This window comes from Eretmochelys imbricata, chromosome 2 (assembly GCF_965152235.1).
Source record: "Eretmochelys imbricata isolate rEreImb1 chromosome 2, rEreImb1.hap1, whole genome shotgun sequence".
NCBI classification, from domain to species: domain Eukaryota; kingdom Metazoa; phylum Chordata; order Testudines; family Cheloniidae; genus Eretmochelys; species Eretmochelys imbricata.
This window is the reverse complement of record NC_135573.1, coordinates 145306579-145319756: the sequence shown is the minus strand read 5'-3', so window position 1 is coordinate 145319756 and position 13178 is coordinate 145306579. Positions and strand designations below refer to the sequence as shown.

The 13178-nt window shown below is 44.1% G+C and overlaps 1 protein-coding gene across 2 annotated transcripts in view; it reads left to right on the top strand.

Annotated features, from left to right (window-relative positions):
- The window catches only part of SRD5A1 (steroid 5 alpha-reductase 1), a 59977-nt gene that overhangs the window by 7326 nt on the left and 39473 nt on the right, over positions 1 to 13178 (top strand). For both annotated transcript variants that reach the window (XM_077810815.1, XM_077810814.1), the window contains exon 2: positions 12267 to 12433. In XM_077810815.1, coding sequence (XP_077666941.1) covers positions 12267 to 12433 — 167 coding nt within the window. The remainder of the gene's footprint in view (positions 1 to 12266; positions 12434 to 13178) is intronic.

Here is a 13178-nt window from a genome sequence, read left to right as displayed (position 1 = left end):
TGATCTGCCTCCTCCTCTGCTGTGTTTGCCCTGGCCCCTGCTTTATTTCGGAGACCAACCCAGGCAGGACCCCTAGTAGCCCAGCTCTGGTCTCTTCATCCCCCACACCCTCCACGCTGCCGCTCGTGCTGCCCTGCAGCTTCCTGCTACCCCAGTCCTGAATTCCCCCCCCACTCTGCCGGTACCCCTCACTCCCAATCCACAGCTCCCTGCCAGCCCAGCCCTTTCATTTTGTTTCTGCACTGCAGTGATTTACGGTAAGGAACATGGTGTCATGCTGTCAGCAGCGTAGGTTCGTATGTACGCACTGAGATATACTGCAGGCATGGGTGAGGAGCAGAGCAGGAGACTATAAATCTAGAAGAACAAATGAACAAGTCCAAATGATAAAGAAAATAATGATGAGAAACCATTTGTGTCACTCAAAAATGGAGCCATAAAGCAGAAGTTGAAGATCAGAATGCAAATCTGTGTCGCGTAAACAGTTATTTCATTAATAACAGTATAGAGACTCCTGGTGATGATATTAATACTACTGGTACTGATGAGTGTGTAATAAATTATACTATTATGGCAGTGGGTCCAGCCTACATTGATGATGGCTGTGAAGAACATGCTGTTTCTTCAGATGAAATCTTTTCGCCAAATAAAAAAAAAGTGATAACCTGCTGCTGCAAAACATACCAGTGTGATTACCTTCTTCCAATGCTACCCTGTGGACTGTTGATGCTTTCACTCAGCAGTATTGTGTAGACATGGGCCCTGATTTCTGCCAAAATCGCAATGGAAAATATGCAATATCACCAAGGCAACATAAGAACAAAACACGGTAATTAACTTTTTTTATGCTTTTTTTAATACTTGAGTTATTTTATGAGATCAACTTTTTCCAGCAGGGGTTGACTTACTATTGCTTTTGTGAGATAATTGAAATAAACTACTTTTTGTTGTCTCTAATTATAAAAATGTACATTGTAGGTTGCTTACTCTCTTAATGTCTCCACAAATGTGACTATATTCATTATAAATGTTGGGGAGTGTGCATTAATATTAAAATGTTTTTTATTTTAGGAAACTCTGTGATACAGTCTTCGATCAGGTGTCCCCGAATGATGCAACAATTGAGAGGCCCTGGCTCATATGCACACCATTGACTGGCTGTGTCTTCTGTTTTGTGTACAAATTGTTTTCTTGAATAATATATCTGCACTAGCCAAGAGAGGATTTGATTCACGGAATCAAATTGGCAGACTTGGTGACGATGAAAGTTCTGCTGAGCACTAACCAGCTCTCACCACTTACATAATGTGTTTATCAAAGACTCAAACCTTGATAAACATATAGCAGATGGATGTATTAAAGAAGGAAATTACTGGACACAAGTGTTGAAGTGAGTTGTATCAGCAATAAAATTTTTGACAACATGAGGTCTGGCACTGAGAAGGACTAATGAAACCTTTGGGAGTCTTAATAATGGCAATTTCCTTGGCTGCTTAGAGTTCTTAGCAGAATACGACCCTTTCCTGATCTGCCACATCAACAAGTATGGGAATGCTGGTCATGGCACAACATCAAATCTATCCTCAACAATCTGTGAAGAGTTCATCAAATTCATGGCTGACAAGGTAAAGCACGATATTGTGGATGAGCTAAAACTGGCTAAGTACTTTACCTTCAGCGTTGATTTCACGTCATACTGATCAGCTGATGTTTACTGTGAGCTACGTGCTGAATAACTGTACACCTGTGGAACACTTCTTGAATTTTGTTTGTTCATTTATTGTTATCAAGGAAACCTAAGTGATGAACTAAATATCTATCTAAAGGACAGCAGAGGTCAAACATATGATAATACTAGTAACATGTCTGACACTTTTTCTGGTGTGCAAGTTCAGGTAATTGCAGTTAATGAGAAAGCAGTGTACATCCAATGTATGACCCGAGTGCGTATACCCGAGTCTACATCCAATGCATGACCTATGTGGTGTTGCTGCTGCAGAGTCATGCATTCATGCAATCAGTTTTTCAATTTGTCCAAAAACTGCATATGTTTTTCGCAGGATCAACTTATTGCTGGGGCCTCTTGTGAGATTCTCTGAATGAGGAGCCATCTGTGGCCAGTAAGAGAGAACTGTTCCCAAGGTGCCGCAGTGACATAAGGTGGTCAGCTCTAACAGATGCACTTTGCAGTTTTATCATTCAACTACAAAAGCTACAAATCTGTGCTTCAGGCTGTTGGTGCAGACCCTGCAGAAGAGTGACACACAAGCAGAGGCAAACTCATGTGTTGAAACCATGGATTGGTTGGAGATAGCATTTATGACAACATTTTGGAGTAGTACCCACAAGATAGATGGCAGGCCAACCGTGCAGGCTTTGAGCCTGCACCAGATGGGGTCGAGGACCATGAGGGCCAGCAGCTAATGGTGAGGGCTGCCACTCCGTGGCAGACTGCCTGGACCGAGGAGCTACAAGCGACAGTTTCCTTTGACGATTTTGACCTCCTCGTAGACCAGCTCACCCAAGAACTGTCTGCTGAAACCACTCCCAGGAGAAGTTTGAACCAGGAGAATGCCCCGCCTGCCCACAGAACATCTGCTCCAAACCTCAACACCACCACCAGGGGAGCCAGAAGTAGAGACGCGAGCCGCCGCTACGATCCAGCAGCGGCTTCAAGGATCCAAAAGCTGTACCGGGCAAACCGCTCAAAAGTCATGAGGGAGATCCTAGATGGGCCCTCGCCCTACTGCAGGAACCCATCTGAGCGTCTCTACAGCTACTTCAAGGATGTATTCAACTGCATAGCCCAGAATGACGCGCAGTGCCCAGAGCGCCCCCGTGTCGACGAAGCAGGTGTCCTGGAAACTGACTTTACACCCAAGGAAGTGATGGCCAGACTCTCAAAAACAAAAAACACAGCTCCTGGGAAAGACGGCATCCCCTAAAGCCTCCTAAAGCTGAATAATTTTAGCTGACTCACTTGTCAGCTATCTCAACGGAAGATTTCGTGCATATTCAAAAATAAACAACCGTTTGTTTTTTAAAAGGTGACCCTGACAGTACTGTTAGCCTCTCAGAAGTTTAATTGAATTCTATTCAGAAGACCTCAATAAAGAGATATTTGAAGAATGGGTACAATGGTGCTCACTTATTAAGCAGGTTTTAGAGTAGTAGCCGTGTTAGTCTGTATTCGCAAAAAGAAAAGGAGTACTTGTGGCACCTTAGAGACTAACAAATTTATTTGAGAATAAGCTTTTGTGAGCTACAGCTCACTTCATCGGATGCTTATAAAGCAGTTTGCCTCCAAGCTGTTATCACAAGCTCTGCCTACACCACTGCAAATGCTGATAATCAACATGCATAATTTGCAAACAGCATTTCCAAATGTCTTTATTGCACAACGCATTTACCTGACGCTACCAGTCTTAAAGTGCAGTGGTGAAAGGTCTTTTTTCACATTTAAAAAGGATAAAAAGTTCTTTATGTGCTACAACAGTTCAAGAAAGACTTAACAGTCTCAGGCCTGGTCTACACTACGCAGTTTTGTTGACGAAACACGGGAGGTGTACAAACGGCAATGCTCTTTCTGCAGACAAAACTCTCCTGCTTTGCCACGAAAATAAAACCACCTCGATGAGAGGTATAGAGCTTTTTGTGGCAAATTCATATTGACAGAGTGTGAGTGTAGACCCCACGCTTGGTTATGTCACTGTAAATGGCCTTCAGGAGGTGTCCCACAGTGCCCATCCTGACCACTCTGAGTCAGCAGTTTGAACTCAGCTGCGCTGCACTAAGGCACACAGGCATCTGCCCCTCCCCTTTGAAAGCACTGGGAATTTTTGAAATTCCACTTTGTTTGCTTGGTGTGGACATCGCATCTTCCCAGCTGACTATGGTGACTCCATGCAGCTTCCTCTTGGAGCACACCAAAGCTGTGCTGGATCTGCTGAGTATGTGGGGAGAGGAGGCTGCACAGTCCCAGCTCCACTCCAGCCACAGGAACTTCGATGCCTACGGGCAATTTCTCATGGCTTGTTGGAAAAGGGCTACAAACAGGACATGCAGCAGTGCCATGCGAAGATAAAGGAGCTGAGACAAGCGTACCAGAAGGCAAGGGAGGCAAACCATCACTCTGGTCCTGCACTGAAGACCTGCTGCTTCTACAAGGAGCTGGATGCCATCCTTGGCAGCAACCCAGCCTCCACTGACACAAGCCCTGTGGATACTTCGGTGGGGCTGGAGGCAGTGCACTTAACACCAAGGACAAAGTCATGGATGAGGAGGTAAATTTGGAGGATGATGTGGAGTACACTGCAGGGTTTCTGGTGGCGCAGCAAGTCAGGAACTGTTTTCCACACCAAAGGGGTCTAGCCAGTCCCAGCAGTCCGTCTCTGACACGTATAATGCAGGAGAGGGAGCCTTGATAAGTGATCTTCTTGAGTTGATGCTGCTCGGTTATATGAGATAGAGCTCTCCTTTGCTCTGTGTATTCTAGAAGTGGGTGAAGGGATGGAAATATCCAGGACTACTTGTGTTTGAGTGTGCTCCACATTCGAGTGTGCTCCACATTCCCCTGTACAACTAAGCAGCGTGGTGGAACCGTGTATTAATGCACACTAAGATTTCAGGAATCCTCCAAAGAGATCTCTAGGAAACTTTCCTGGATGTACTTGCCAATTCTCTGCCAAAGGTTCCATGGCAGAGCTGCTTTGTTCCTTCCCACCATTGTAGGAAACTTTCCCGTGCCACTCAGCAATAATTTGTGTAGGGAACAAAGCAGCACACAGGTGAGCAGCATACAGGCTGGGTCTGAAGCCACACACATGCAAGAAATAGCATCCTTGCTTAAGTTCAAGGTGCGATATCAGCTACAATGACCGCCCCTCCCCCCCACGGAAAATGGTGGCAGAATTTACAATATTGTCCCTAGTCGACTGCACTGATCCCCTTAAGAAAACACCTAGACCCTTAGTCCCATCTTGAATGCCCAACCCCCACCCAGGCCACACTTACCATGTTCAGGGCATTCACCGAGATATGTGCTTGTGAGGGGACAGTGAGAAAGTGATTTGTGTGTTAAAAGAGGTGTATTGATTCAATTCTGTGCATGAACTAACAATCATGCTTCTGTGTATTGTTTCTCGTGCTTCTGCAGATGTGGCCTTCAGGGTAACCCCTTACACAGTGGCTTGTGTACATTCCAGATAAAGAAGCAACCAAGGCAGAGCAAGGAGGACATTTCGGAGAGGTGCTCCAATCTTCAGAGGCCATGGGGGGAAGAAACAAGGAAGTGGAGAGAGACCTTCAAGGAGAAATTTAAAATAGAAAGACAGAACAGAAAGGAGAGTGAGGAGTGAATTGTAAAAGACCAGGAGTAGATGATTAAAGTGATGGAGGCACAAACAGAGATATTGTAGTCCCTAATAATGCACCACGCTGAACACATGCATGCTTGCCGCTTCCCCACCGCAGCTGATACAGAATGGCTTTCCATGCTCTCCCCAAACTCTTCCCACACATTCCATCTCCCTATCACGTTCACTTCACCCCTCCATTCAGCTTCCAAAATGATAGCTGGACTTACACATAACATTGCAGGGCAGCGTAGGCTCTCATAGCTATGTTCTTTCCCACGAAGCCTTTTGTGGGTGGTGTTAATTGGTATTTAATGTTACCAGTTTTGCCCGTTACTTTGGGGTACGCTCATTTATTAGGGTTCCTCTTCTGGGGGTTGTTTCTGTAATTCTATTAATGTACTGCTTGTGTCACTTGTGTTTTCATGTGGAGCTCTGCTCCTCCCTTCTGTAAGTCCCCTCCCAATGGAGCTATCCTGCAGGACCTAGGTTCCCCAGGGCTGGGTTCCTCCAGCCCCAGAACCAGATGAACGAACGCGCATGCCCACATATTAACAGAGCAAGTCTGGGTGGACCAGGTCAGTCAGCACTTTCCAGCAGACCCCTTATATGTACCTGGGCTCAATAGGCTGGGCCAAGCAGCACTTTCAAGCTGCCACCCTTACATGCCACAAGTACCACACTGGAACAGAGTAAGCCTGAGCAGGCTGGGTTGAACAGCACTTCCAGGCTGCCACCCTTATATGCCCCTGTACTCAGTGGACTGGGTCTAGCAGCACTTTCAAGCTGCCACCCTCGTATACCCCTGGACTCAGTAGTCTGGGTCTAGCAGCGCTTTCAAGCTGCCACCCTCGTACGTCACAGTTTTAGCACATCCCTATCCCTTCTTTCACGTCACAGTTATGCTGGTAGTAACCCCCTTGATGAGCAAACCCCACAGTATTTTTGGGCTCTACAGGGATCTTTAGCTTAGGTAAGAGAAGCGTTGCTGCAGAGTAAATGGGGAACCTAAAAACACAAAAGAGTGAAGTTTAGAGAGAGAGAGAGAGGGAAGCAACCAGCTTAACCATAAAAGTAGTAGTGATAACTACACAAGGAGAGCCTAAACCAATGTAGCAGTTACATTATTAAAGGTTAATAGCTGAGGTAGAAAGGAAAACAGAGAGAGAAAAAGAGGGGGATCTCACCACTTCCATGAAGCTTGAGCTGGTTGGGGTTCCCAGGTGATGGTAGTAGCTCAGGGTCCTGAGTTCTGGAGACAGGCAGAGCCCCCAGCATGATCAGTCAGGAGAAGATGGAGTCCCAGTGGAACTGATGCATAGTTTCGATCCAAGCATAAGAACACTTACTGAGTGTGAGTAGGGGGTTTTGTAGGGAGAATACAATGGTTCAAGGGAGAACACTAGATTTGTTTATGGGTAAACTGGTGACTCAGGGGTTTTCTTTAGGCTAGACAATAGGAGCTGATCATTCTTGGATATGGATGATGTTCCTTCCATGGAGCTCACAATACAATTAGCTTGCTTCAGTATTTTGGGTATCAATCAAAGATTCATTACTAGAATTGGTCTGATAACTGCTGAGCTGGGGATGTGCGGGCATAGGTTCATTAACATGTGACAATCTCCCATGATGCAGTGCTTCCCTGCTTTTCTGGTCCCAGAGTTCAGTGCAGTTCTCCATTCTGTATGCAGGTGCTCCCCCACGTTCTTGGACGTCTGGGTGAGGAGGCTATGGAACTTGGGGAGGAGGGAGGTTGGTTACACAGGGGCTGCAGTGGCGCTCTGTGCCTTTCCTGCACCTCAACCATACACTGGAGCATATCAGTTTGATCCTCCAGTAGCCTCAGCATTGTATCCTGCTTCCTTTTGTTGGAGACCCCAGGGCATGGCCACTAGTTAAGTCGAGGGGATGGAAGGCCATAAGGGTCGAGGAGGTCTCCCTGCTGAAAGCCTAAGGGCTTCTTCTCAACCCCCCTTAGTAGAATTCAGGCCTGGCTGGTTTGAGTAAGCTCTTTTGCTCTTCAAACAATGTTGCAGCCGCAGATAATGCCTTATAGTGTAAGGTTTGCTGACGCCAAGTTAAAGATAATAGGAGAGACAACTACAAGGCCAGACAGAATGTGCTGGTTGTTTAAGTTGCTAGGAATGCTTGTTAGAGGTTGCAGGAAATAAACATTGTTGTAACCCATATAAGGAAGGCACAGTATTTGTGCAAAGTTTTGATTGGCTAATGTGTAGTGCAGTAGCATTAAGGAATATAAAAGTGTGTGTAATGACCTGCTCTAATGTGCAGGATTTGAGATTCTATTCTCCCTGTACCTTGTTTGCAGCTGCAAATAAACTTTTCTTCTTCTCCACCCCGTTGTGATTATTGAGTGAAGCTCACCGGGTAACGAACCCCTGCTGTTGTTTTGCCTCTGGGCACTGGGTGCCGGCAACACTTTCATCATGCTGTTGCCACCTTTCCTCTTGATTCTGGCACCTCTCCTGTTGCTCCCGCCATCTGTCCTCTCACGTGTCCCTCCTGTCCTCATGTTCATTTTGTGCTTTTCTGGACTCTACCATTATCTGCCTCCACTCATTCTGTTAGGCTCTTTCAGTTTGCTGGACTGCATGAGCTCAGAGAACATTTCATCATGAGTGCATTTTTTTCGCCTTCGTATCTGCGCTAACCTCTGGGATGGAGATCCTAGTGGCAGCGTTGAAACATTTGCAGCTGCGGGGTGGGGGAGATTAAAATTGAAAAAGACGCATTGGCCATTTAAAAGGAGGGGCTGATGTTTTCAGGTTAATGTGCAGCACAAACCCAACTAAGCCGCCCCGCCCCCCCACACACCCAATTCTCTGGGATAATCGCTTCACCCCTCCCCCCACCGCGTAGCTAACAGTGGGGATAATTTCTTTTCAGCCACAGGCAAACAACCCAGCAGGAATGGCCACCTCTGAATGTCCCCTTAATAAAATTCCCCTATTTCAACCAGTTGACCATGAATGATATCACACTTCTGAGGATAACACAGAGAGATAATGAATGGATGTTGCTTGAATGCCAACAAACACCGGGACCACACGTTGCCATGCTTTCTTATGCAATGATTCCAGACTACGTGCTACTGGCCTGCCGTGGTAAAGTGTCCTACCATGGAGGACGCACTAAGGCTGCCCTCCCCAGAAACCTTTTGCAAAGGCTTTGGGAGTACATCCAGGAGAGCTTCATGGAGATGTCCCTGGAGGATTTCTGCCTCTTCCCCAGACACGTTAACAGACTTTTCCAGCAGCTGTACTGGCCGCGAATGCATCCCAAGTCTTCAGAGCAAATTAATCATTAAACACGCTTGCTTTTAAACCATGTATTATATTTACAAAGGTATACTCACCATAGGTGACTTCTCTGCCTTCAAGGTCCGGAAGCCCACCTTGGGAGGGTTGGGAGGGTATTGGCTCCAGAGTGATAAACAATTCCTGGCTGCCGGGGAGAACGGCTTCTCTGCTTGCCTGGTGTGCGCTATCTTCAACCTCTTCCTCATCCCCAAAATCCTCATCCATGTTGCGTGAGACTCCCTTGCTGGAGTCCATGTACAGGTGTACGGTAGTTGTAGGGGCACCCCCTAGAATTCATGCAGCTTATCATAGAAGCGGCTTGTCTGGGGCTCTGACCCTGAGTGGGTGTTTGCCTCTTGGGTTTTTTGGTAGGCTTGCCTGAGCTCCTTAAGTTTCACGCGGCACTGCTGTGGGTCCCTGTGATAGCCTCTGTCCTTCATGTCCTTGGCGATTTTTTCAAATATTTTGGTATTTCGTCTTTTGGAACAGAGTTCTGATAGCACGGATTCGTCTCCCCATGCAGCGATCAGATGTAGTACCTCCCGTTCGGTCCACGCTGTAGCTCTTTTGATTCTGGGACTCCATGGTCATCTCTGCTGATGAGCTCTGTGTGGTGACGCCATGGTGGCCAAACAGGAAATGAAATTCAAAAGTTTGCGGGGCTTTTCCTATGTAGCTGGCCAGTGCATCCGAGTTGAGAGTTCTGTCCAAAGCGGTCACAATGGAGTACTGTGGGGTTGCTTCCGGAGGCCAATACTGTCGAATTGCGTCCACACTAACCCAAATTGGACCCGGTGATGTCAATTTCAGTGCTAATCCCCTTGTCGGGGAGGAGTACAGAAATCGATTTTAAGAGCCCATTAAGTCAACAAAAATGGCTTCATTGTGTGGACGGGTGCAGGGTTAAATCGATCTAACGCTGCTAAATTCAACCTAAACTCGTAGTATAGACCAGGGCTTAGTTTCTGAAATGGTGCTAAACATTTTGTTTGCTCACACTTGCCACTAAACTTTATTCAGCTGCACCCACTGAAAACTTCCGTCATCTTCAGAAATAGGTATGCAGTCAAGAAGTGTTTCAATGTTGTGATTAAAGAATAGGCAGGGCCAAAACCATTTTGATTTACCTACATTAAGAAACAGCAGACCTGTAATTAACAGCTCATAGTGGCAATAGTAGAAACTGTACTGCAGACCTGTTTCAATCATGTCATATAATCTTACTCTCAAACCTTGCCTGTGGTAAGTAATTTGCAAAAGTTTCCCAATGCAATATAGGCCTGGCTTGACATGAGTAATTGGACACGGGTGAGGCCTTATTTCTGGGGAAAAAGGTTAAGGGAGGTAAATGAATCAGCAGGCTGGAAACAGAATGTTTGTACTAGTTAAAAAGAAAAGGAGTACTTGTGGCACCTTAGAGACTAACCAATTTATTTGAGCATGAGCTTTCGTGAGTTAAGATAAGGTTGAACACCCAGGGACCATGCACAATGGACAAGATAATGGAGAAAATAAGCCTGAATTGTAAAATGAGGTAAAGAGTACGTGCATGGACAGTGCATGCTGTACAGGAACTGGTTTCTGCAAAGTGATCAAGCCAATCCCAAAATGTGTGATGCAATGTGTAGTAAATGCAATGTAATGTGTAAATGTATATAAAGGAAGAGGTTTGTTGTGTAACTTCGAATGTGAGGCACACCCTATGTCCCACCCCATAAGCTTGAGTCTGATCAATTTAGCATAGCTTTGATATATGCTAAATAAAGGAATCTGAGTGACAAGACTGTAGTCGAACTAAGTTCTTGGGTAACCTAGTGGAAGAGGTCTCAGGGGAATGCCATATGCAGCTTTACTAGTGGTAGCAACATTGGGGCTGTTGGCATAGACAAGATTGCCATGACAACTCTTACATTGTTTAAGACTCCTCTGAGCAGAGTGGTAAAAACCACGGGTGGCTGCAGATTTATCTGTGCTAATGTTCCTGCCATTGCTAGTATCAGTGATGTTAGCAATGGTGGGAAACTTTTGCCAAAAAAAATCTATGACAAGATGGTAAAAGAGCTTGAGTCTGCAGTACCACTTCCACTGTTGGTACCACAGGTGAATTTGCATTGGCAGTGAATTACAGGTCAGACTTTTGCCAGTATAGACATTGCACCTAGAATCAGAAGTCTACCTACTACTTTGTTTAAACATAATTTAACAAGATTCTGATAAGGTATCATTGTCAGCAGATTTTGTTTTCTTCAAGTATAACCATGTTGTACAATATATAACCATTGTACAACCATTGTACAACCATGTTGCTATAGACTGCCACACTTCCCCATATGAGTGATTTGGGAAATCATGCCAGAACTCTTCTAGGAAAAAATGTTTAAACAGCTGTAACTACCATATGTCATATGGCAATGTGGAAAAAAATGGTTGCATACCTATACTGTAAGTGTTGTTCTTCAAGATGTGGTTGCACATGTGTATTCCACTCAGGGGTAAGAAGGGAGGAAAGATGTATTTTGATGGTCATTTTATCCACTTCAAAGATTTGTTACTACTGGATAACTGCAGCACTGTTAAAGCATATTCAGCTTTTACATGATGTTGTTTTAATTTGATTTACTCCTAAATACTATGACTATATCATTTGAATAATAAAGTTAATATTTCTGTGATCAGAACTTGGCTGAATGAACATGGCACATCATCAAGACATCAAATGATATTCCATGCTTTTTTCTGGAATGTTATCTGAACAATTTTCCACATTTTCACAGATGACTGCCAGTTGGGGATTTGCCACATCCTTAATTAATTCCTATGAAACCTGCTAGAGATTGAGGCCAAGTAGTCACTTCCAAATGACTGATGATGTTGTGTGCATTTGGGGGCGGGGGAGCTCAGTTAGAGACCTTAAATGGAATTGATTTTTCAGAGGTACTTAGTACTTTATGAGAAGACAGTGACAAAAACAAAACGGAATTGGAAGATGCATTTGCTAGATCAGCTTTCCAGAGGTAACCTGTTGGGGTCCCTTAGGGTTAAAAGCATCAGCCTTCCTCAGGTTGCTTCCCCCTATGCTTAGTTTCAGCAGGTTTTACACAGGAATTATGAGGTCATGTTTGCCGTAAAGGAAATGCTTGGTAGCGCCATGATGAAGGCTTTGGACAAAATAAGGCTCAAATTATGTGCTGCATTACACACCAGCTGCATGTTGTCCTTTTCCAAGCAAGGAGCTATCAAGATGCTTTACTCAATATAACAAATTTACCATAAAACTAAAATATATTGAATTTTAATATTTATTTATCTTCAGTAAAGACCTTACTAAAATAAGATTATTTGGTAAAGACTAAACTTGCCTCTTGGGACCTGATCATAGTCCAAACATAGTAAATCAGAATATTCACATGTTTATTGTTCTGCACATGCTTTGGCACTTTGTTGAATTGGGATCATAGGCAAAACTAAGAGTTTTCCAAGCATAAGTATTGCAGATTTGGGCCCTTAAAATACAGTTCCTACCTACTGTTATGTATTGCAATAATAGTAACTAGGTAATTTAAAATGTTTCTTTTTCTATTTGTTCTAGGGCACTCATCTTTCCTGTCTTGATTCGTGGAGGAAAACCAACACCATTCATTATTTTTGTGCTAGCACTCATATTCTGTGTCTATAATGGATACTTGCAAGGCCGGAGCTTAAGTAATTATGCAGAATATCCTTCTGGTTGGCTGAAAGGTCCTTGTTTCATTGTAGGTGAGGTGAATAAAAGTTCTCATGCTGTTTTATGAGAACCAAAAGCAAAATTGATTATCATAAATCTTTATAAAAAAATGAACATAAAATTATAGTTCTCATACATGGGGATCCAGTGGTCTAGACTTTTTGTTTGTTAGACCTCCTTACTGTGATACAATGGAGGTCATTTAATATTTATTTTTCTCTCCTTACTTCCATCTTTGAGTTTTGATTCCCTTTTCTGATGTGCCATCTCAGCAACTGTATATCTATCAGCCTGACATCGGTCTTGGGCAAAAAAATGGAATGGCTGAAATGGGTCTGGATTAATATAGCATTAAAGGAAATCAATAAAATTAATGTCAGTCAACATGGGATTATGGAAAACTGACTAATTTGATACCCTTTTTTGATGAGATTACAAGTTTGTTTGATAAAGGTAATAGTGTTGATGTAATATCCTTAGACTTCTGTACTGCAGTTGACTTGGTTCCACATGACATTTTAATTAAGAAGCTACAAGAAAATGAACATGGAATACATTAAATGGATTAAAGGCTGGCTAAATTACAAGTCTCAATGTAAGCGTAAATGGAGGCTCAGTAAACTGTCATGGGATAAGAGGGAAGGTCCTCTCATGGATTGAAAACTGGTTAAAAGAGGTTAAAAGATAGGCAACAAAGGATAGGAACAAATAGTCGGCTTTCAAAATGGAGAGAGGTAAATAGTGGTGTCTCCCAGGGGTCTATACGGGGCCCAGTCC